Below are 21,857 nucleotides of genomic sequence, written 5' to 3' on the forward strand. Positions count from 1 at the left end.
CATTATTTCAAAATGCGTTGCCTTCATCTTTCCAAATCAGGTGTATTCCAGAGTATGGCTGCCTCATTTTATCCTAACAATGAGAGTGTTGACTTTAGAAAACATGGCTAAGAGTAGAATGAACACAGAAGAGCTCTAAGAAATATCTGCACCGGTATTTCAACGGACTCATAGCTGATGGGTAACCCAATTGAAAGGGCAGTACCGTCTCATTAGTATATGAAAGCTAATGGAAAACAAGGTTTTTTACCTAACTGATGGCTCTGGGGGTTTGTTCTCTTCTATAGAGCACCACAATGCATTCCATTTTCAAGTAATAGTTCCCATAAAGACTGCTAACCCCCTTTCGACCGGCAAGACGGTCACCACACGCTTTAGAGCCAAATTTACTTTTTTCTTTCAATAACACAAAATATGATCTGGCACACACTGAAACTTCTGGGGAGGTTCTGCCCTTTAGCTTTTTCAGTAGCGGGCTTGATTTGTCTCGCCATAGTGTTTGCCGGATGCATATCATCGTCCTCTCCCTCGGACTTTTATTTCATGAAGGCAAGTTCATCGGTCATTTATTGGCGTTCGACTAATTTCAAATCTTTAGCTAAACTTGACCAATTTTCCGGACCCCAGTAATCTCCACCTACGCCGAGGACTGAGCATCGCCGGTGTGGATATGTCCAGTGTCACGAGTGGAGCTTCCGATGCTGCCAACAGCGCGACTCAAATTGCTGCAAATAAAGTAGAACATGTCTCCACTGCGGTACAATCTAAAGCCGACCAGGCCAGAGACCGCCTCGAAACAGTATCCAAAGATCTTAGGTTGCATCTCCCCGCATATTATGCCGTCGGGCTTTGGGGCTATTGCCAGGGCGAGAATAGTACGGGGCCTTTTGGCAACTGCTCCAAGCCAAGTACTTCCTTTTCGTTTAACCTCCTGAAGATCCTTGGCTCGGCATCCGAGGAGATCAACGATGTGTTGCCGAAAAGCGATAATAAAGTCCTTGCCGGCTATCACGATTTCTCACGATGGACAATCCTAGCATACATACTCGGGTTTATCTTCACTATTACTACTATCATTATACAAGTTCTTCTGTTAATTGTTTCTAAAGGAAAAATATTCCTCGTCGTCTCGTCTATTGTAGGTTCAACTTTGGTAGCTTTTGACCTCGTCCGCTGACTTCGATGAAGCTAGCGTCGGTTTTTGTTACTGGTGCGTCTATTGGTGTGACAGTGATATATGGCCTAATAACTGGCGGTATCGAAAGCGTCTTACACCCATTGGGCGCCCATGCTAGCCTTGGGACCCAAACATTGACTTCAGCTTGGCTAGCCGTTGTGTTTTCCATTGTTGCTCTACTCATATGGCTGATCAGAATGTGTTGCTGTTGTTTTTGACGACAAACAAAAGTGACGATGAGAATGATGCTGAGAGCTCGTTTCGCGTCGCTCGAAGACTGATTACTTCTCGCTGCAAAGAAGGGCTGCGTATATGTTCCGAGCTACAGATTGAAGCATCTAAATACTAGATATCTAACTGTTTTGGATCCAAAGATATTTTGAAATGTCCACACATTCAAATTAACCGAACATACAGAGAAAAAATCAGAACAAACCCAAAAAATCAGGGTTACCTCCTGCTCTGGTCAAGAATGTGGCTGGGAAGCCAGAAAATATATTGCAACAGGAAAATGCAGATAGCTAGTTAAGTCGATTACACAATTTCATTGCATGGAGCAACAACTGTAGGTTTCATTTGCTGTAGAGGTGTGAGGGTCATGGTCCAGTGATGTAGATACTTCTACCAAGAGCCAAAACACCCAGAATCATTAATCAACAGTTGACTTTTTATTTCACAAAGAAATAGGACCTCTCAGGCCTCATGTAACAGGGCCGAATGTCTAGTACTTTTTTTTAGCTGCTTGCATTATCTCTACTACGCGCTGTAATCGTACAGCGAAGCTTTTCACATGCGACACCCTTTTCGCGACGATTGTTTTCTAGCCAGAAAAGGTTTGCTCTGGGCGGACAAGAAATGGTGTTGCAGGTTTCGCAGGCAAAGGCTGTTTCAAGGTCTTGATGAACCAGGGTCCACTTGCTCCCCTCCCTCAACTGGAATGAACTTGTCCCGCCCCCGACAGCTACTGATCTCTTGAAGAGTCACCACTGCTACAAGAGCTACCACTTTGGCGATAGCCAAGCACTATTTTCTTTGGTTCATTCTGGCCCCTCGGGCCGAGCAGGGTCACATCTGAAATCAAAACTGCTCATTTATTTCCATTCGTGGCCAGGCAAAATGTGGAACTTTTTCAATTTCTACAGTGACCTCGGAAATATTTGGTTGACTCAAGATCCATAGACCTGTTAAATCTCAGAGGTGCGAGCGTTCAATCCGTGATACACCTTCTTACACACACCCAAATATCACGGCTGATGGGCAAAAAAAGGGAATGTTTTTCTTGAGGGACTTTCTATGGTTCAACAAATGCAAACTTTGTCAAGGTGAAAACCTGTCCCAATCAATGAGGAAATTGACTATGTAGTCTTACAGTATGTACCGTTGACTTCTTATTCGAAATGTCGAATTTCGGTGGAACGAGCTGGACAGTTTATATCTAGAATATAGCAACATTGTGGAGACGGATTCTCGAGTGTCTAGCAAAGCAATGGAGCAAACTTTCACCATACTGTTTATTTCGCTGTTCTTTTGAGTAAATTCCGGCTTTTTGGTTTCTACTGTTTTATTCTTTAGATCATATCATCAGTAATGGTTCAACGCACAGCTAGCAGAGTTGTGAGGGTTTTTCGTATCGCGATTAATTGCCTGCGCATCTTAGTATATTTTACTTTCATTTGTTTCAATCCAGTTTTGGGTACATTTTGATATGAGAAGCATAAGCGGAGTTCTCGTCGGTTTAAACAAAGCATGCCTCCGAGGTCGCTTTTACACATGTCCTTGTTCATTGCACCCACTGGTAAATTGGGCATGGGCTTCTTCCTTCATAGTCATCCATAACGATCTTGGTCATGACTTGTGCAATAGTGAAATCAAAGAAAGGCACAATCTTATGTCTATGGTATTTGATAGAGCATTGTTCTATCATTCCCATTTGCTCTATGGAATCAATGGCCATGCCGTCTAGACTCCTATTAAAATCCGGATCTTTTGTCTTCTATTATTCCTCCCTTTTCTAATCGCTGCTCTTTCCTTTCCTCTTCTTCTTTTGAATAATCTGCTCGAATATTCGCGCTTTACGGCATGTCGGAAGTGATTTACATCCCCTGGTCTTCAGCTGAAGAGGTCAATCTTCTGGGTTGGTTATCGCAGCACCAGCATTTGTCATGGGATGACAAGTCCAATGAGTACTCAAATACTTTTGGTCACTACCGAAGTCCAGAATCACTTCGGGGGAAACAGAATCAGCTGATGAAGGGTATCCGGCGGCAACGTCTTGTCCCAAAACGAACCTTATCAGAGCCTCCCCATGTGTCCGTCCGCCGGACACGACGCCGACGGCGAAGAAAGCTCTCGGATAATCCCGAATCGCCTCCTACCCGTCATGGGGCTCCTGATCTCGGAGGGCGCCTGCAGCAGCAGCAAGACCGTTCTCAAGAATCATCTAGATCGGAGTTCCCTCAATTAGGTTAGATACCTGCCCGCGGAGTGAAAATGCCAAATTGGACGACTAACAAATTCATGGTAGATCCTATGGAGGGCACGAATCTCTTTCGGAGCCCTGACAAAACACGTTCTGTTTCGCGAAGTCTTTGGAATATCTTTGTCCGAGTAAAAAAAGCATGGTGACAATTGGAATAGAAGATATAAAGCGGAATCAATAACAGTACTGTACACAGTACAGTATGTGTGTGTGTGTGCGTATGTGTGTGTAATTCATTTACGCTGACCTCTCGTTAAAGTTGATTTCACCACTATGCCAAAATACAAATCCGCACTCAGCCTAGTGGGTTGTGGTTTAGAATCCAACTCTCCCCCATAAACCATAAAAGCTTGGCTGGGGGCGCGTATGAAAGCTCCGCTACCTGGTTGTGCGGCCAATCATAGTCCGTCTTCTGGTTGCTCTGGGTTCTCAAGGGCGCTGGCTGCGGGAATCGAATCTGTGCGCTTAGAGGTTGCGCAATTTGGGTTCTTACCCAGTTAATTTCCTAACTAGACCAAAACAGGAATCCGTACTCAGCCTTAGTGGGTACTGATTCAGAACCTAACTTTGCGAGAGGTCAATTCTACTACTACTACTACCACTACTACTACTACTACTAATACTACTACTGATACTGATACTGATACTGCTGTTGGTGTTGTATATATCATTGGGTTATGTCAGAAAGATGGTGGATCTGGATGGGGTTTCTGGGTATTTCCCAGAATATCTTACGACATCAATACCAGACACCTCACAAAAAAAGGTGCACATTACTCTTTGTCAGCATGTCCTACAAAATTGCCAGTTTTATAGGTTTTAGTTAGTTAGAGAGCTTTATATTACTATTCTGGACCCTCTACAGTATTGGTCACTGATTTCTGTCGGGATACAGTAGCACTATAGTGCATTGAACATTTTTTAAGTTGCCATGCAATACTCAGATAACAGATTGTGGCTCTAGTTAATCACGAACCAATGGCAATACAACTTGATCTTTGCCGAAAGGGCAAATATGATTTGTAACACGATTTTCTCCAGCCAGAACTCGTGCTGTGGGAAGGACACGCGCGTTCCAATTCATGTTCAGGGTTTTGGCCTGATAAAGAGTGCGTCTGTCTGAATAGCATCGACCCAGTCATGAGGTGCTTTTCCCGGGATTCGTACAGATCCTTTCAGATAAATCTTGCGACCTTCAACTTTTTCTGGCCAAGCACGGAGAAGGATTGGCGCTGAAGGTGGAACAGAATGAATGAACGATGTGTTGAGGTAAGCAGTGAACGCTGGTTTGTGTTTGTGTTTGCAACAGTCGGCGAGAATACGGTCCATCAAGAGAGCAATATATCCACCGAACAATTTACCATCGTAGTAGCACATTTGCTGGGAGGGAGTCAGAAGCAGAAGTGATTCTGCCTCCCATCCTAGCCTATGGGGCTTGAAAATAGGGCGGTAGCCTTGAAGTAGAGAACGCATCATTTCAGCAGAAGGGTCGGTGACGGAATGCTGAAGACTCAATAATCAGCATACTACAATTAATATCTGCCTCGTTGGCACTCACAAGAAGTTGATCGGGTAGTTCACTGCATAAATCAAAGGGGGGTTTTGATGAGGTTGCACGAAGGATCGGCTTCCACGAAAGGATTGGGAGAAAAACGCAATTAAAGAACGCTTGTACATGTCTGTCGCAAGATTATTGGACCAGTGCAAGATGATGATGGCAAAGTTTTCGTAAAAGAATAGCGCGCTATATATGTCTGGCGTTATCCACGGGCTATATCCCAAAGTATGCTTTCTGCCTTCTCAACTAAAGGTGGAGCTGTTAATGACGAGTTAAACAATGACGACACTGTGGTAGATAAAACTGGGTGTTGAAAGATCGGCATATTGAATGTTCGGTTGACAGATGACCATCCTCGCCGTGATCTTTCCTACAAGTATATTATGGTTAACAGATCAACCAGGTCGTGCTTATTTTCTTCATGAAAACTATTTAAAAAGGATGCTACTCCATGGAATGGTTATTTATCGTGTCATCTTTTAGAAAATAGAAATATGCAATGATATGTATTCAAAAGGCCGTTTGATAGGGTATGAGACGAATTTCTACTGAGGTAGGGGTAAACTGACAAGATTTGTTCAAGAATTTCAGTGCTGTGTAATGCTACCTATGATATTTTTACTTGACCGTTTCTATGACACACGGAAAATCGATATATATAAACCCCAAATTCTTGTTCAAATACCCAGAAGTCGTTCGGTGAGAATTGGTTTGGGGATTAGTAAAATGATGAGGAATTCCCAATAATACCAACCCGATAGCTGGCTCAAACACCGTTGAGGCGGGGGCAAAAGCGATCTATGCAGTAACTTATAAAGCTACGCTCATCGGTGTCTTTATCTCATAGGTTCCGCACTTCTAATTGTCAATGGTCACAGGCAATCAATACAGCCGCCAAAGTATTGCTCTTCTGCACTATAGTATGTTTCTTGTGAACTTCAATAGCAACACTAAAAGACAATCTCTAACGATTCAGTAATTCGCACGAGAGAGATGAAAAAGGATATTCATCAAAGATTCTCAACAAAGTCGACACTCGATACCACAAAGCTATACCATAGATCAAAAGTCGCTTTGTGTGTGTCTTTGAGAGCGCTAGCGCTAATAGTTATGCTATTTGGCTCTGTGCTAGCTGCACTCGTGGGTGGGGGCCACATTCCGCTTTCTGGCAGCTGGCAAAAGAGAAACGTCGAATGATGCGGAAGAGGGATGCCTTTACGTACATGTATAATACCCATCCACTTGCGAAAGCCCACTACTAAAGCTCTTTAAATAGCCTTGTTGGTTTTTTCCTTGTGTTGACTACGAGGCTTGCTTACTTGATCGATTGTAAAACTTTCTACAGAAGTCATGCAATCTATCATCAGCCAGGAGCTTGTTACTTGAACAAGAAGCACGCTCCTGTGCGAAAGAACGGCCCTTACCCTAGAAGAAATGACAAGGGCACCAAAAAGGGAAACTCTGCCTCGAAATCTTGAGCTTTAACGCCAAGAACAATTATGCTTATTGAAAGCACATTCTGGCCTTTGAGAGTACATTGCATTATGTGCGATCGTTCGTCAATTTGAGCACTATCTCGTATGCTACATAACCAGAACCTTAGGGACAACATTTTAGAAACCTTCCTCGTTCACTTTCGTAGATGTATCACACATCGGTTCCGGGGTGCAGCCCTTTGAGCTCTTTAGGAGCCTACCGATACCCGTGCCAAGATTATCAAAGGCATGACTGAAATAGGCCAGATCTTGTGCTTGCTTGGCATATCTACTTCTCAGATATTCACGTTCTTGGCACAATTGAATGTTTGCAGTGCGGAGTTCCCCATTCGCGCTCTCAAAACGTTGGATCTCGGACTCTTTTGCGACATAGGACTCATACAATCGTCGGTAAAATCTCACGATCTGGGCAGCCTGGTGCGCCAGTTGCGGGTCATCTGGATTCAGTCGCTTCAGCTCCTCGACCAGCGGCTGGAATGGCTCGGCGTCTGAGGCCTGTGCCTCGTTTTGGGGCAGCTGTAGATGCGATGGCTTTAGCCTAGAGTTAGTCCACAGCTGCACAGCGGGCAGAGTCGTTGCTTACCAGCTGCTGGCCATGGTCTTCTCCCGCTGGGAATACCGTCGGCGCATTGATAGTTCTCGGCGAGTCGCTCCCTCCGCCTTCATCGTGATCAACTTTCGTTGCAAGCTCGTTATGAGGACCGTCCATTCTTAGAGTAGGTCGCTGGGTAATTGATTCTGTGCTTGGGCATGGGAACCTCTTTATACCAAACGACCGTGCTAAATTGTGATGAGCAACTAACCACTATCGCGCGCCATGTTCCTAATGCCGAGCCTGATGTGCATTCCTAGTCATGATGGTAGTACACACACGCAGAAAGAAATGGATCTTGTTGCCCGACCTGTAATCCACAAGTTCAACGTGAGTACCAACCAGTACTTATCAGAGGGGTTCAGGACCTGACAAAGGTGCATATGCAAACTTTGGATGTTGATCTGCTGAAGAATATTAATGCCCTCATTGAGCGGAATGATCTTGATGAGACCCACTTTTGTTAAATGGATGGGCCAAGGTTCTTGGTGGGTAGTTCATTTGATTCTCCGGTGTTCATTTTTGGGGATCTGGGACGCTGTGACCTGTTTAAAGGTAAATGCACAAATACGGGCCCGCGCTCAAGCAAACTCAGTTTGATTTAAACAAACATGTTGTTCAAGCCTAAATAAATCGGGTGTTCTATTTGTCGGAACGATGGATGAGGTTTACTTGTTGGTTCACCGAAACATGCATTATCTTATTGCTAGGTTCGAAACGACTTCAAGGTGAAAGGAACCCGACCGCATGTACTTTTAATTCACTGTTATATCCGATCTAGCCAAGATGCGTTATTTCGGTTGATGTTGCTGTATACAGGAGTGTGTGTGTGTGTGTGTGTTTCATTTACCCTGACCCCTCGCAATGAAAAGCGATATGCAGGCTACCTCAACTTTATATATCCCTGTACGTACATGTAGAGTGATCCACTTCCTAAAAACGAACTTAGAGCCTCGTCAAGGCCTCTCGTGGCCTAATTGCCGCTCCCATTGTTAGGCTGCCCCCGTGGCGCGCGACTGCGAAACCGTTGTGACGCCTCAGCAAAGTCCAGCACGGCCTGTACCGTTTTGGCTCGCGAGACGGTGTCTGGTTTACCTTTTTCACCTTGTTTTGAGCCTCCCAGCAGGCTCGATACGCTGTTAAACGCGTCTCCCACTTCTCTCCTCAGATTTCTTCGCAACTCCACCAGCCTCGGACAGTCCACAAGGACATGGGTGACTGTTTCTTGCGCACCGCAGTCGCAGCGGTCGTCGTCTCCGTAACCAATCTTCTTGCGGTGGGTGGACAGCCAGTTGTGGCCCGTGCGCAGCTGCGTCAGCAGGTACGCCCTCCCCCTGGCTAGGCTTCCGTACAGCTTCCTGGTGTGCGTCGCCGGTAAAGTATCGTCTATTTTCCTCAGATGACCGCCTTTGGTGGATGTTCTCCATTCCTGCTCCCACTGAGCGGCAATCTTGCCACGGACAAAAGCCTTCTCTCTTGTGAGTAGTGGGCGGAAGGGGTGGGATTTGCCGGGGCTGGCGGCGTGCTTTGCCATTCGGTCTGCAGCGTCGTTGCCGGGATTGTCACAATGTCCTGGCACCCACTGGAGGCGCAGTGCGATACCTGCTGTTTTGACCTCGGTCGCGGCTTGGTGGATCGCGTGAACGATCCGTTGTCCCGACTTGTTTCTTGTGCTCTTGATTGCTTGTAAGGCAGACCTACTGTCACAGAGAATTGTCGCAGTTTGTCGACCTTCCGGTATTGGTTGCTGGTGGGCCATCTTGAACACGGTGCCGACCGCGTGATAGATGCCTATTAGCTCCGCTACATGCACCGACCAGCGGTCCATCGGTCCAACCTGGATATGTTGGGACTCAACCATCTCCATGTCCACGTTTAATGCTACTACAGCGGCCCCTAAATGGCCGTCGCGTCCTGAGGCATCCGAGTAGACGACAATGTCTGATGTTGAGCGGACGGCCTCGGCTTGCTCTCCTGCTACTTCTCGGTCTGAACCGACTTCGATCTCCACGAAGGGGTCGAGGCGCCATGGTGGCAGTGGCCGTGGGTCGATTGTCTCTAGCTCGTTGAGCCTTTCGAGGTCCATGGTCTTCAGCGCTTCCGCCAGCGGGAAGCGAGCGTACGACCCGATGTTGTTTCTACGTTTTTGGGCTCGCGAGAGAGTATCCCAGATCGGATGTTCCCGCGGCAGCGTATGGAGGTTTGCAATGGTGCGTTGTGCTCGGTGGCGGAGACGGAGGTGAGTGGGAAGGATGTGAGCTTCTACTTCTAGGGTTGCTGTGGCCACAGTTCTGAACGCCGACAGGATGCGGACCAGTGAGGTTCTCTGCACTGTGTTGAGGTGTCGAAGGTGAGTTTTGTCCCTCAATGGGTCGTGCCAGACGGTTGATGCGTAATCCAGCACTGGCGTGACGCATGATTGGTAGAGCTGTCGCATTTGTTCTGGGCGCAAATGTCGTAACCCGCCGAGAGCAACAGTGACTTTCGTTGCGCGCTTAATCGCTTGCTGCACGTGTTCTTTCCATCGCATTTCCTGGTCGAAGCTAACACCCAGTAACTTGGCTACGGGAGAGGGTGAGACTGCTGTGCCGTTCACGACTATTTGACCCTGTAAGTGCTCGGCTTTCTTTCTGGTCAGGTGGATGAGCTCGGTCTTCTGGGCTGCGAAGCAGGACCCGGTTTTCCGTGCCCATGTTTCGATGCGGGGGATGTCTTCAGACTGTATCTTGGCCAAATTCTCCTCCGTTGAGCGGCCCACTCTCCAGCGGAAATAGTCGTCGATGAATGCCGAGGCGCCACCGCGCAGAGTGACGGGTTGATCCACTAGGTCAGCGTTGAAGAACGCAAAGAGAATAGGGGAGAGAGGGGACCCTTGTGCCAGTCCCGCATTTTCTAGCGGTGCTACCTCCGTGCGGTAGTCGTCAAATCCTATGCTGGCGTACCGGTCGCTCATGAAGCTCGCTATCCATTTTCTGGCTGTGGCTGGGATTCCCTTGGCTCGCAGGCATGTATTGAGACTTGCCTGTTGAACTCCGTTGAAGGCTCCTTTCAGATCAAAGGAGACAAGAGTCACCACTTTGTGTTTGTACCATGCTCGGTCGATTGCGTTTGACAGCACCAGCAGGGCCTGTTCGGTGGTTCTTCCTGGCCGTCCACCAAATTGAGTGTCTGGTAGCAGCCTATGTTTTTCTGCGAGATATGAGAGTCTTCGGGCTATCACAGCCTCGAGAAGCTTTCCTAGCGTGTTGAGGAGTGAGATTGGACGGTAGGCCCCCGGGAGCGAGTAGTCTGGCTTCCCGGGTTTCCGCAGCACCACGATTTTTGCGTTCCGCCATTGTTTCGGGTGGTACCCCAGACTTAGTGATGCGTTGAAAATCCCGGTAATGTTATCTTTCAGGTGTACCCATAACTGCTTCCACACGAGCATCGGCAATTTGTCTTCGCCTGGTGCGGTGGTCCCCTTTGCGGCTTTGAGCGATCGTTCAATCTCTGGGGTGGTGAGAGGCTGCCACGGGAGCTCCAGTGGTGCCGATGTTGTCGAGTTGGTTTCGGGTGTATCCATTTCAGGGAAGAAGGAATCTAGGAAAGCCTGCGCCTTGTCTTCGTTCTCGACAAGCTCTTGGTCATCGACCTGCAGTGCCGGGACGCACCCCCAGGACTCCCGCGGTTTCATGTAGGTGGCCGCTTTCCATAGTTTCCCTTCCCCGGCTTCGTCTAGAAATTGCCTCCAATGTGACGCTTTGGCTTTCTCAATGGTTCGAGTCCACGCTCGTCGGCTTTGTTGCATCTCTTGGAAGGCAGCGGTGGAATTGGGATGGTCTCGCCCGAGCACTCCGCAGTTCACCTGCCACCTCCGACGTAGTTGATTGACATTGGTTTGTTGAACTTTGAGGTCCGGCGTGAACCACCGTTTGGAGTATGGTGTTGGGCGTGTGTCAGGTGTCAACTCATTTACTGTTGCTGTTGTTACCTCCGTGAGGGTTTTGACAGCCTCGTCCAGTGCTGGTCGAGTTTTAATCTCTTTGGCCGGGCCGACTCGCTGTACCACCCCCTCGCCTATCTTGTTCCAGTCTGCACGTTCGTAGGCCTTCCTTGTCTGCGTTGCTTGCTTGTTGTGGGCTTGGAGATTCCATTCGGAATACGTGGCGCGGTGGTCGGATCCGTAGTTTTCGTGGTAAAGGTGACATTTGATTAGTAGCGCTGGCCGATCCGTTACTGTTTGGTCGATGGTGGAATTCCTCCCTGGGTCGCTTAGCGACCAGTAGGTTGCAGTTCCCCGAGGCAAGCAGCTGTGGAGACTGTTCGCTTGAAAGAACGTGATCAGGTCGCTAGCGTCTTCGATAAACCGTGGTTGGATGTGATTGCCGCTCCACATTGGGTGATGGCGGTTGAAGTCTCCGCTGAGAACGATGTTCGTGGGTCGTTGCTTGTCTCGTAGGGCGGTTGTGATTGTGTTTTGAATTGCTGTGAGTGCGGGTTCTGCTGAAGCTTCGGCGTCCGTGCACAGAGGGACAGAAGGGATGTAAACGGAGAAGAAAAGGATTTGGAAGTCAGATGTCCAGATCTTGATAGCAGCGACATCTGGGTGATTGCACAGGATTTGTCGGTGTGACGATGTAGAGACCCTCCGATTCACATAAATCAGGCTGCGAAATCGGGCTGCGTCGGTGTCGGTTGTCGGACGGTAGAGGCGCCAGGAACTGTGGTTGACGTGGGTGCGATAGGTGGTAATGGACGGTTCCTGGATCAGGAGTACATCCAGGTTTTGGCTTTGGTGATCGTTAATGAGGGCCTCCATTCTTGGTCCCGATTTCATAATGTTCAACTGTAGTGCTCGTAGGTTTGTCTCTAACATTGACGGGGTTGACGGGGTTTGAAAGATGCGGGGGTCGCACACTGTCGGTCTCCTGTTGCATGTTCTCCGCTGCAGTCTAGGCATCTCGCTCTGACGCCCGGTGGGCATCGTTGCCGTTCATGTTGGCCAGCACAATGTCCGCACCGTGGTGTTTCCTTGCATGACCACGCTAGGTGTCCGAAACTTTGGCATCGGAAGCATCTCTTTTTCTTAATCTCGCGGCGTTCCACACTACCAATGTATCTCTGGCCCACCAAAAGACCGTTGTTGAGGATGCGTTCGGCTCCCTCCGCTGAGTCGAACCAGATGCCAAGCGATGCGAATTTCCCTAATATCTTGTCCTTCTTTTTGAGCCAGGCCACCTCCTCGATTTGGAAGCCCTGTCCCGTGAGGCCGTTTTCGTCCATGATTTTCTCAATGGCCTGAGTGTTTGCACTCTCCAAATTGAAATGTTCTGTTGGGGTGCGATGCACGACGATGCCGAATCGTGGTTTCACCATTTTCGTATTGTTTCCTAGTTCATTCAACCATCCGGTGTTATTGCGGGCCAGCTCGGCCGACTCGGTGTCCTTGAAACGAATCACGTAGCCTGTCTTGGTTGTGCCAATCCCGGCGACCTGGGCGTCCTGAGTTGTTGGAGCATTCATCAACGCGGTGCGGATGTGTTTGTTAGCGGAATCTGTGGGAAGGTATCGGCCGAAGGTGTTTCCATCGCTGTTATTGTTGTCCGCTGGATCCACAAATGATCGTTGGGTGCTAATACGAACGCAGTTCAGGTCCTTGTCGGGCCTTGAGTCGGTTTGTTGGGGAGGAGCAACGTTGCCGCTGGCCGCAACTGTTGCCCATGTTCTGGACGCAGGTGCTGGTGGGAGTGCTTCGATTTGAGCTCGCATAGCTCTGATTTCCTCGTGAAGCTTCTCATTCTGGTCACGAAGGACATTCTGGTCGTGTTTGACCTCCTCGATCTCGGCCTTAGTGGATTCGATGAGTGCAGTTTGGTGGTGGATGATTAACTTCAGGCTGTCGATGAGCTTCCACACTTCCCTGGTGGTAACCCGGCCTGTGCTTTCCAATGGTGTGAAGGCCCCATCGCCCCGTGTTCTTTTGCGAGACTCAGGAAGCGGCTCGATCGGTACGCGAGGCTGGAAGTCCTCGACTGAGAAGCTGGTGGGGTTTTCTCCGGTGTCTGTGGGAGGGGGTTCGGGCCCTCCCGTATGTGGGTCCACCATCGGTACGCGGTTAGCTCCCGCTCGGTACACAACCACAAGTAATGTATATCGAAGGTAATGTTAACCACGCTTTAGTATATCGGTCCTGGCGTCCGGTTTCGGTCTGTGCGTACAGGGTGTCCTTCGTTTGTATTACAGGATCCTATATATACAGGATCGCTGTATACAGGATGGACCGAAATCAGATTCACCATTGACTCGCAAAAATTCTTATTTCGAACCCTCTTTTGAAACATGCTAGGCTCACTTTGAATTAGCGCCTTTCAAATCATCGAAATGTATTGTAAGGAATATCACATGGTAGCTTACTGCGTAATTTAATTGAACCAGCCATACAGTCGGGTGCTCTCGTAAGCACTTACCGCAGCGTGATCCGTGATCTTAGCTATGATGCGAAACCTGCCAGATTACTGACCACGTAGTGGACGGCGTTCGACCAGTCCTGGGTCTTGTGCCAGATTTTTGCTGCATTGGATTTCATCTTGACAACGTTCATCGAAAGATGGCCCACCACTGCTATTCGTCCTTGACCAACTATTCTGACAGCAGGTCGAGACTGGTCCGTCAGCAGGAACAAAATTTTAATCCGCAATCAGATACTAATTACAAGATATGAAAGTGTAATTTGACAGCTACCGACCCTCTAACTGGGCCGAGATGGAACGGCGAGGCCGGGGTATGCAAACGACGCGAAGTACAAAAAGCCTCGATCGGAATATCTGATAGCATTGGGTATTGGATAATCTGCGCCAAGACATTCAGCGTGACATGTACGGCGCTCCTCGTCGGCTACATCAAATATGGATGGCAAGATGTATCAAAAAACAAATATTACATCTCACCCAATGTTAAAGGATTCCTTAATCGTCACGATCACAAATGCCACAATTCTCATTCCGGTCTCCTCACGCTCGAGTTAAACACGGGGAACCAAGACATGCCCGGGAGACGTCTCACAAAGAGGATTTGTGCAAACACGAGATTTGGCATGCATTTGCAAAGCATCTAGCGAAGCGCGAAGACCATTCTGCTAGAGATTTATGTGAGGGCTGGTACATTTCTTCAAGGAAAATGGCACCAAATTTGGAGTAGATACGGTTGACATAACCGAACGTCGAAAGATGACAGCTGCCGCCCTATTTCGGAGTAAATTGTGGTAGGGTCCGCTAAATAATTGGATTCGATCGTTCATGCGGAGATTGTCGGCCGGTACGGATCCGCCGTATTTGAGCCTGGAGGGCCTCCGAGCTTCTTTGGTTGGCAAGCGCACTTCGAAAGCCATGCTCACTTCGAGCTAACTCATGCTCAATTTGATCACGGTCACGCTCACTTAGACGAGGGACGAGCTCGATGATTATGATACCTTGGTCGGTTTTTTCCTTGAATAACAAATCACAAGCGTTAGATTGTACTTGACGGAGTATTCCAACGCATTCCGAAGAGTCCATATCAGGAAAACCCGGTTTCAGAGACGTAAGTGTCAAAGAGTATGGTGAGTGATTTGCATCAATTGTGTCGGATGATACAGTTAAAGCAGCATTCCGGCAAGCGTGTGATGTGACGCTGTCGGATAGCTTCGACCTTGAGCACATACATAAGGACCAAAATCCAGGATTCTTCCTTGGTAACGGGTCATGCCTGGGAATTGCTCGCACATTTGTACAGAATATCCGTGTCTGGGCCGAAACTGTCAAAAATGTAATACCCATTCTTGATGATGTATAATATGAATTTCATTGGCGTTGAAAAATCCGTTTTCTTTTTTTCCTTTCCTCTTCATTTTTGGATTTTCGATTGGGTTACCTTTCAGCGTCAGACCTGTGCCGCGAGTTAACACACCGAATTTGTTTCCTTTTGAAAAGATAATACCAGAATGATGCTTAGTCTGCTGCCCTTCTCCAGAAGTCACTGTCGTTCAATATCGTAGTCATCATCATTATCATCGTCGTCGTCGCTGTAAAGATAATAATCATCTTCAATTTCATCCCAAGTTCTATCTTTGTCCCATTCCTCCTCTTCCACGAGCTCCACTGTCCTGAGTGCCCACCCATAACTCTTCATTTTCCCTATAATAGAATAGTTCAGGCCTTCATCATAAACTTCCATGACAATGTCTTGCAGTGATGTGATAGCTCTGAAGTTAGTATCAGCCAAATCTAATGTCCTATCGTGAACTGGAGGTCTTTCGACTGATAGTTGAATCCCCATCCAATATGTGCTTGGACCAGTCCCTGTGATACGTTTGAGGTCAGTACAGTATTCCTGGATCTTTGTTGAAGTGCGCAGGCTTTCTTCCTCAAGGCTGACCTCTTCTCCAACGTCGCGAAATTCAGGAAAGCGGATGCGGATACAATGAAGATTAGAAGCGTTCACCAAGCTTATAGTATCGAGGAATTCGGGTACACGTATAGGTCTCGATGACGAGAGATCAAAGCAGTTGTTGCCATAGAGCAGTGGGCTGGTCTCGTGAAGGATCGTTGTGTTTGTGGAGAGGATATGCGACGCAAGCTTATATCCTTTGCTCCAAGGATTAATAGGATCTCTACACACGACGAGATACAGCTATATTCGAAATTGGCTTCCATGTTTTACACAGAGAAACTATCAGAAGCCCCACCGCCAAGATGATAGTGAAACCACCTAGGCCAGATTCGGCTAAGTTGCAGATCGTCATTGTCCCGAGCAGTTTTGATGTATGGTACGGAACATTGGACGAATACGGCCCCGTAAGTTACCCGTGTAGTCGAACTAAATTCTAGAAACTTCCCGTCCAAACCAAGGACGATTGCGAGTAGATTCTTATACAGCAGTATTCGTAATTGGCTTCCATGTTTTACGCAGAGAAACTATCTTCAGCCCCACCGCCAAGACGATGGTGACAACGCCTAGGCCTAATTAGGCTAGATTACAAATCATCCCTGCTTGTCAGAATGGAAATGTAAATTACCTGACAAGACAGATACACCAAGGTCGTAGCGTCGCGCCATTTTCTATTCTCATCCACCGTCCAAAGCCATGTAATTGCAGCCCACCACATCACCTTCAACGTCACCAGCCACCAACCACGCACAAAATGGCTCAAAATCTGCCTTCTTCTACCAGAGAATTCGCCATATGACACTAAGCAATTTCTTCACCACGTCTCAGATGGCCCATGCCGCTGGATGCAGCCCTCATTCTATCACCACCAACATTCTATTCGAGCTGGAAGATCCCACAGTATCACCCGACCGTTGCCAGTCTAGTAATGGCGCTGGGTTACCGCAATATTTGAGTAGAATCGAAAACCCCGGGAACAGCCGTGGCTGGTGCCATTAGCTAGCATGTCGACAATATTGGTGCCGCTCTGGACTCATGATAGTAGAATAGGCGAGCCATGCCGTGATAGAGAAAGTATCTTCTCTAGTGCTACTTGCCTACAGGTTGGCAAGATTTTTGGTAGGCTGCTAAGTAAATATATTGGCGAAGGTGACGAGGATAAAAACCCCCGAGTGCGGGGTTCAGCGTCAACAAGCCAGTCACCTGATTCTAGGAAGCGCTGAGCTGAGAATACTCAGCTACCCATTGCTTCGCAACTTCTTCAAACTCGCCTTCCAGCCCCCTTCTGACTACCGTCATGTCATCTAACAATACATTTAGCGGTTCCAATCATGGAATGCAAGTGGTAGCAAATTATGGCAGCATCAGTGCACAATTTGGCCCCAAAGATGGTACGTTTAAAAGCTACAGAATTCCAGGAGAGTGTGGCTGATAGCAACTTAGTAGACCAAGAATGCCTAAAGCACTTGCGAGTAACGAATCCATGCGACGATAAAGATCGCATTGAGAACGACAAGGGTGGACTTTTGAAAAACTCTTATCGCTGGATCCTCGATCATGACGATTTTAAGCAGTGGCAAAATGACCCAGAGAGCCAGCTGCTTTGGATCAAGGGCGATCCTGGAAAGGGCAAGACGATGTTACTGTGCGGAATCATCAATGAGCTGACTGCGTCAACTGCTGAGGATACAACCACGATATCGTTCTTCTTCTGCCAGGCCGCTATACCTGATCTTAATAACGCTACGGCGGTTTTACGCGGGTTACTTTCTCTGATTCTCGATCAGCAGCCAGCCCTGATCACACATATACAAAAAGACTACGATAAATCTGGGAAACAGCTCTTTGATGGTGTCAATTCGTGGTACGCATTATCAAGGATCTTCATCGATATCCTGAAAGATCCGCTCTTACAGCGCACTTATCTAATTATTGATGGACTCGACGAATGCACCCACGGCCTACCCCTACTTCTCGATTTCGTGTCCGAAGATTCATCGGCGAATCCAAACGTCAAATGGATTGTCTCCAGTCGTAACTGGAAGGACATCGAACAGTCTCTTGATACTGCGGATGGAAAAATAAGGCTTTGTCTGGAGTTGAACGAAAACTTCATCTCCGAAGCCGTGACCATCTACATTCACCACAAGGTTCAGATATTGGCAAAGCTGAAGAAATTCGACGAGGAACTTCTTGAAGCGGTTCGCTGCCATTTGTTGTCTAACGCACATGGTACTTTCCTCTGGGTGGCATTGGTCTGCGAGCAGCTCAAGAAAGGAAAAGCGCGAAACGCCAATAAACTGCTGAATACCTTTCCAGCAGGGCTGAATCCCCTGTATGAGCGGATGATGGAGCATATTAGAGACGGAGAGGATGCAGAAGATGCAGAGCTTTGCAAGCGTACCTTAGCCGTCGTCGCTATTGTGTACCGGCCCATTACTCTTGATGAACTACCAGCCTTGGTCAAAATACCTGATCATGTCTCCAGAAAAGACCAAGATCTGACAGATTTGATTGCGGACTGTGGTTCTTTTCTGAGCCTCCGTGGCCGTACAGTCTCTCTTGTTCACCAATCCGCAACGGACTTTCTGCTTAAAGATGCATCAAACGAGAGATTTTTGGTTTTCCCCCAGGGCGTCAAAGCCAAACACCTGGAAATCTTTTTCGGTCTCTGCAGGCCATATCCGAGACACTTCAACGCGATATCTACAATATCAAACATCCTGGATTTCCAATTGAACGAGTCAGAGAGCGTAATCCGGATCCATTGGCAATAGCACGATACTCGTGTGTCTATTGGGTCGACCACCTGAAGGATTGTGATTCTAGCCTAAACACCGATCAGGGCCTCCAAGAAGGTGGCGCCGTGGATTATTTTTTCCGGCAGAAATATCTCCATTGGATCGAAGCCCTCAGCCTTCTAAGAAGCCTTTCTGAAGGCATAGCGGCGATAGTCAAGCTTGATAGCTTACTCCAGGTTAGCGGTCACATTTACACCGACGGGTTTTAATTGCTAAAAAGTAGGCGCTATAGGTCAAAAAAGGCATTTCACAGGCACTTTTGAAGCGAGTCGGTGATGCGTCTCGATTTATCCGATACCATAGGATGGCGACGGAGAGCGGCCCCCTTCAAGTATACAGCTCTTCGCTAATCTTTAGTCCAACGCAGAGCATAACTAAAATTTGCTATCAAACAGAGAGACCAGGCTGGCTTGTGAATGAGTCAGTGATGGAAGAGGATTGGAGTTCGTGCCTTCAAACACTTGAGGGGCATAGCGACTACATCAGATCAGTTGCCTGGTCGCCGGATGGAAGCCGACTCGCATCAGGATCAGCTGATCAAACAGTCAGGATCTGGGACCCAGTCACTGGCCAGTGCACATCAACCCTCGAAGGGCATAGCAAAATCGTTATGTCAGTTGCCTGGTCGCCGGATGGAAGCCGACTCGCATCAAGGTCAGATGATCAGACGGTCAGGATCTGGGACCCGGTCACTGGCCAGTGCACATTAACCCTCAAGGAGCATAGCAGCTCCGTCTTTTCAATTGCCTGGTCGCCGGATGGAAGCCGACTGGCATCAGGATCAGCTGATCAGACGGTCAGGATCTGGGACCCGGTCACTGGCCAGTGCACATCAACCCTTGCTGCTAATTCTCCTGAGGATGTTCAATTTGACAAAGTCGATTTGAATCATCTGCATACTAGTGTTCACACATTCAATCTTGAAAATCTTTCCCCTATGAAGACATCCCTTGGCCGTTCGGCTCCCCTTCCACATCAAACAGGGTACGGCTTGAATGATGACCGCACCTGGATAACCTATCAAGGAGAAAACTTTCTTTGGTTGCCCTCGGAGTGTCGGCCGACCGCTTTCTCAAGATCAACCATATCTTCAAATATCGCAATCGGCTGTTCGTCAGGCCGTGTCTTGATCTTCAATTTCTCTAAGGAAACCCCTGACATAACCCCACAAAACTCAAAGCGACTTATCAAACCTGGCAGACATCGTAGGCGCATAATCTTCTCGCGCCTCTTTAGCAGAAAGTAGGACTTTTCCCTATTTAACTGCCTAGGCAGATGCTTGCTTGTCGATAGTAAAAAAATTAAAATTAAAATCTGGCGGGTCGACAAATTCTGTTATCGCAAGGATGAACGGCTGTTTCTCTTGCGGTAATGCGATTCGATAATATGTCTAGCAGTTTAGGTTCTATGATGTTTACCAAAATACATAGCTTCTGAATGTAGTAGGTATAGTAGTATTCAGAAAGAAGCTTATATCTAATAAAAGTATCAACTGTCAGATTGCAAGAGCCTATGGTAACACCCGCTGGCTTGTCTGGAGGTTTCTGAAATTTCTTTTCTTTCTCAGAATAAAGGAGTAACCGGGGCCTTTCGTGCCATGTTCTGTACCTTACGTCAAGACGGTTCGAAACAAGAATGAACTGTGGCCTAGCCTAAACAGGCCTAGTCGGTTTAGCCATCGTCTTGGCAGTGGGGCTTGGGATAGTTTTTCTTCGTAAAACATGGAAGCCAATTTCGAATATTGCTGTACTTGTATATCTCATTGCGGAGTTCAGCAGGAAGATTCAGGAAACTCGCTGGCATTTTTATTTCTGCCTTGGCGAATGATCAATTTGTGACTGTAGGTGATAAGGGTGGGATCATGTAATGTCAAAGTACACATTCAAACACACAGGCTCAGGAAAGTGATTGAGCTGTCATGTGCTCACAACCTCGATCGCAAAAATCATAAGCTGCTAATTGTCGCGCATGATTTTGATGACGTGTACAATATCATGACGTAAGAGAAATACGCTCAGATAAAGAATTATTTAACTTCCAGACCATACTGTACCAAATTTCTGTACATTTATCTTATTGAGGCAATTAATTACTCGTTCCAGCATTGACGAGAACTGCGTGGATTCTTTGAATACCTGAGAGGTGAGGATCTAGCCGTTCATCGCAATATATCATGCCAACATTGTTTTAGGACTGCCGTAAACAGGTTTCAACATGCAGACTTTGACATGCACGGAACACAATCAAGATTTTGATCTACGAGAAGCGATCGAGCATATTCGTCGCTCCCATGCTAGTTTCATCAGTCGTCCCGGTCGCGCTGGAGAAAATGATGGGCACAATCATACATGGTATTGCTTTGGTTGTAGCTCTAGTATCAACGATCACCGCAGCTACGATTCTGACAACGCTATGTGGACACACCTCAGGCACAATCACGAAACCAATGTTGATTGTATAATTCCTTTCCAAGACATCGATTGGAATTTGCAGATGGGATAGAAAAATCCATTTATCGGCACGCAAGTGTCGCACTCAGAAAAGTCTAGTCAAGTCTGCTTTCTAGATATTCGATTGTTAGGCCTGCGTGCCGGAAATGACCTTCAGAACTCTCCTCTTTAGGTCCAAATGTTTCAATATACCAATCAAGAAAATGATCAAATCCTTAGCCTGGATTTTTTTCATAGTAGCACCCTTCATACTAGCACCCAGTACGCCTAATCAAGATCTAGCAACGTGACGCCACTCCTACGCCCAAATGACGAGCCGGGGGTCTTGATTGGCGCCAGACCTTGCAAAATAGTGGCTTACATTACTTGCGTACTGTACCTGCAGATTACTCATGAACCCGCTTATCATAATACTCAGCCCGTCAGCCATAGCTCTCTCTGCTTGACGATCTGTACTGATATGGCGGAAGCTAACACAATCATCTTAATAAACCTACTGTTTCATGGAGGGCCAGGCTAGAAGGTAAGGCATAATACCTGGCAACTTAATATCTGCCATTTCTTGTTCTGCAAGGATCGTCTTTCACCAGTCGCCTTCCAGAATCTTATATGCGTCATCAATTGCGTTGGATTCATCTGCTTCATCGTCCGTGTCCCAATAATCGTCTTCGAACTGCCAATTTTCCTCCTCGCTCGAGGGAATCCAATGCTCATTGGATAATGGGTTTGATTGGCTCGAATGGTCCAGATACGACCCAGACAGTGCGTCTCTGTCGACTGAGCCAGGGAGCATACTGGGCAAAACACTTTCAAGTGTTGACATATCAATTGTCGCTTTAATTCGACTTCTGCGCAAAAGGCGATCGTTATGCTCCTTAAATGCCGGTAGTATCTCGTCCTC

General features: G+C 47.4%; 5 protein-coding genes across 5 annotated transcripts; 2 read left to right on the forward strand and 3 right to left on the reverse strand.

Moving 5' to 3' along the window:
- Positions 1-414: 414 nt before the first annotated feature.
- N7506_000258 (uncharacterized protein) lies at positions 415-1,126 on the forward strand (the record flags this gene model as incomplete). Its single annotated transcript, XM_056949554.1, has 2 exons — positions 415-561; positions 599-1,126. Coding segments are annotated over 2 exons (675 nt in total), but the record flags the coding sequence as incomplete, so codon positions are not given.
- A 2,130-nt stretch (positions 1,127-3,256) lies between these two features.
- On the forward strand, positions 3,257-3,646 carry N7506_000259 (uncharacterized protein; the record flags this gene model as incomplete). Its single annotated transcript, XM_056949555.1, has 1 exon — positions 3,257-3,646. One exon carries the CDS (start codon positions 3,257-3,259, stop codon positions 3,644-3,646), a length of 390 nt encoding a protein of 129 aa, XP_056815470.1.
- Positions 3,647-6,827: 3,181 nt separating this feature from the next.
- N7506_000260 (uncharacterized protein) lies at positions 6,828-7,419 on the reverse strand (the record flags this gene model as incomplete). The annotated part of the gene is made up of 2 exons (XM_056949556.1): positions 6,828-7,241; positions 7,294-7,419. 2 exons carry the CDS (start codon positions 7,417-7,419, stop codon positions 6,828-6,830), a joined length of 540 nt encoding a protein of 179 aa, XP_056815471.1.
- Positions 7,420-15,291: 7,872 nt separating this feature from the next.
- On the reverse strand, positions 15,292-16,060 carry N7506_000261 (uncharacterized protein; the record flags this gene model as incomplete). Its single annotated transcript, XM_056949557.1, has 2 exons — positions 15,292-15,948; positions 16,004-16,060. 2 exons carry the CDS (start codon positions 16,058-16,060, stop codon positions 15,292-15,294), a joined length of 714 nt encoding a protein of 237 aa, XP_056815472.1.
- Positions 16,061-21,539: 5,479 nt separating this feature from the next.
- N7506_000262 (uncharacterized protein) lies at positions 21,540-21,749 on the reverse strand (the record flags this gene model as incomplete). The annotated part of the gene is made up of 1 exon (XM_056949558.1): positions 21,540-21,749. The coding sequence occupies one exon, from the start codon at positions 21,747-21,749 to the stop codon at positions 21,540-21,542; it is 210 nt and encodes a 69-aa protein (XP_056815473.1).
- Positions 21,750-21,857: the final 108 nt, after the last annotated feature.

This window comes from Penicillium brevicompactum, assembly GCF_028827555.1.
Source record: "Penicillium brevicompactum strain IBT 35665 chromosome Unknown utg000001l_segment0_segment0, whole genome shotgun sequence".
Lineage (NCBI taxonomy): Eukaryota > Fungi > Ascomycota > Eurotiomycetes > Eurotiales > Aspergillaceae > Penicillium > Penicillium brevicompactum.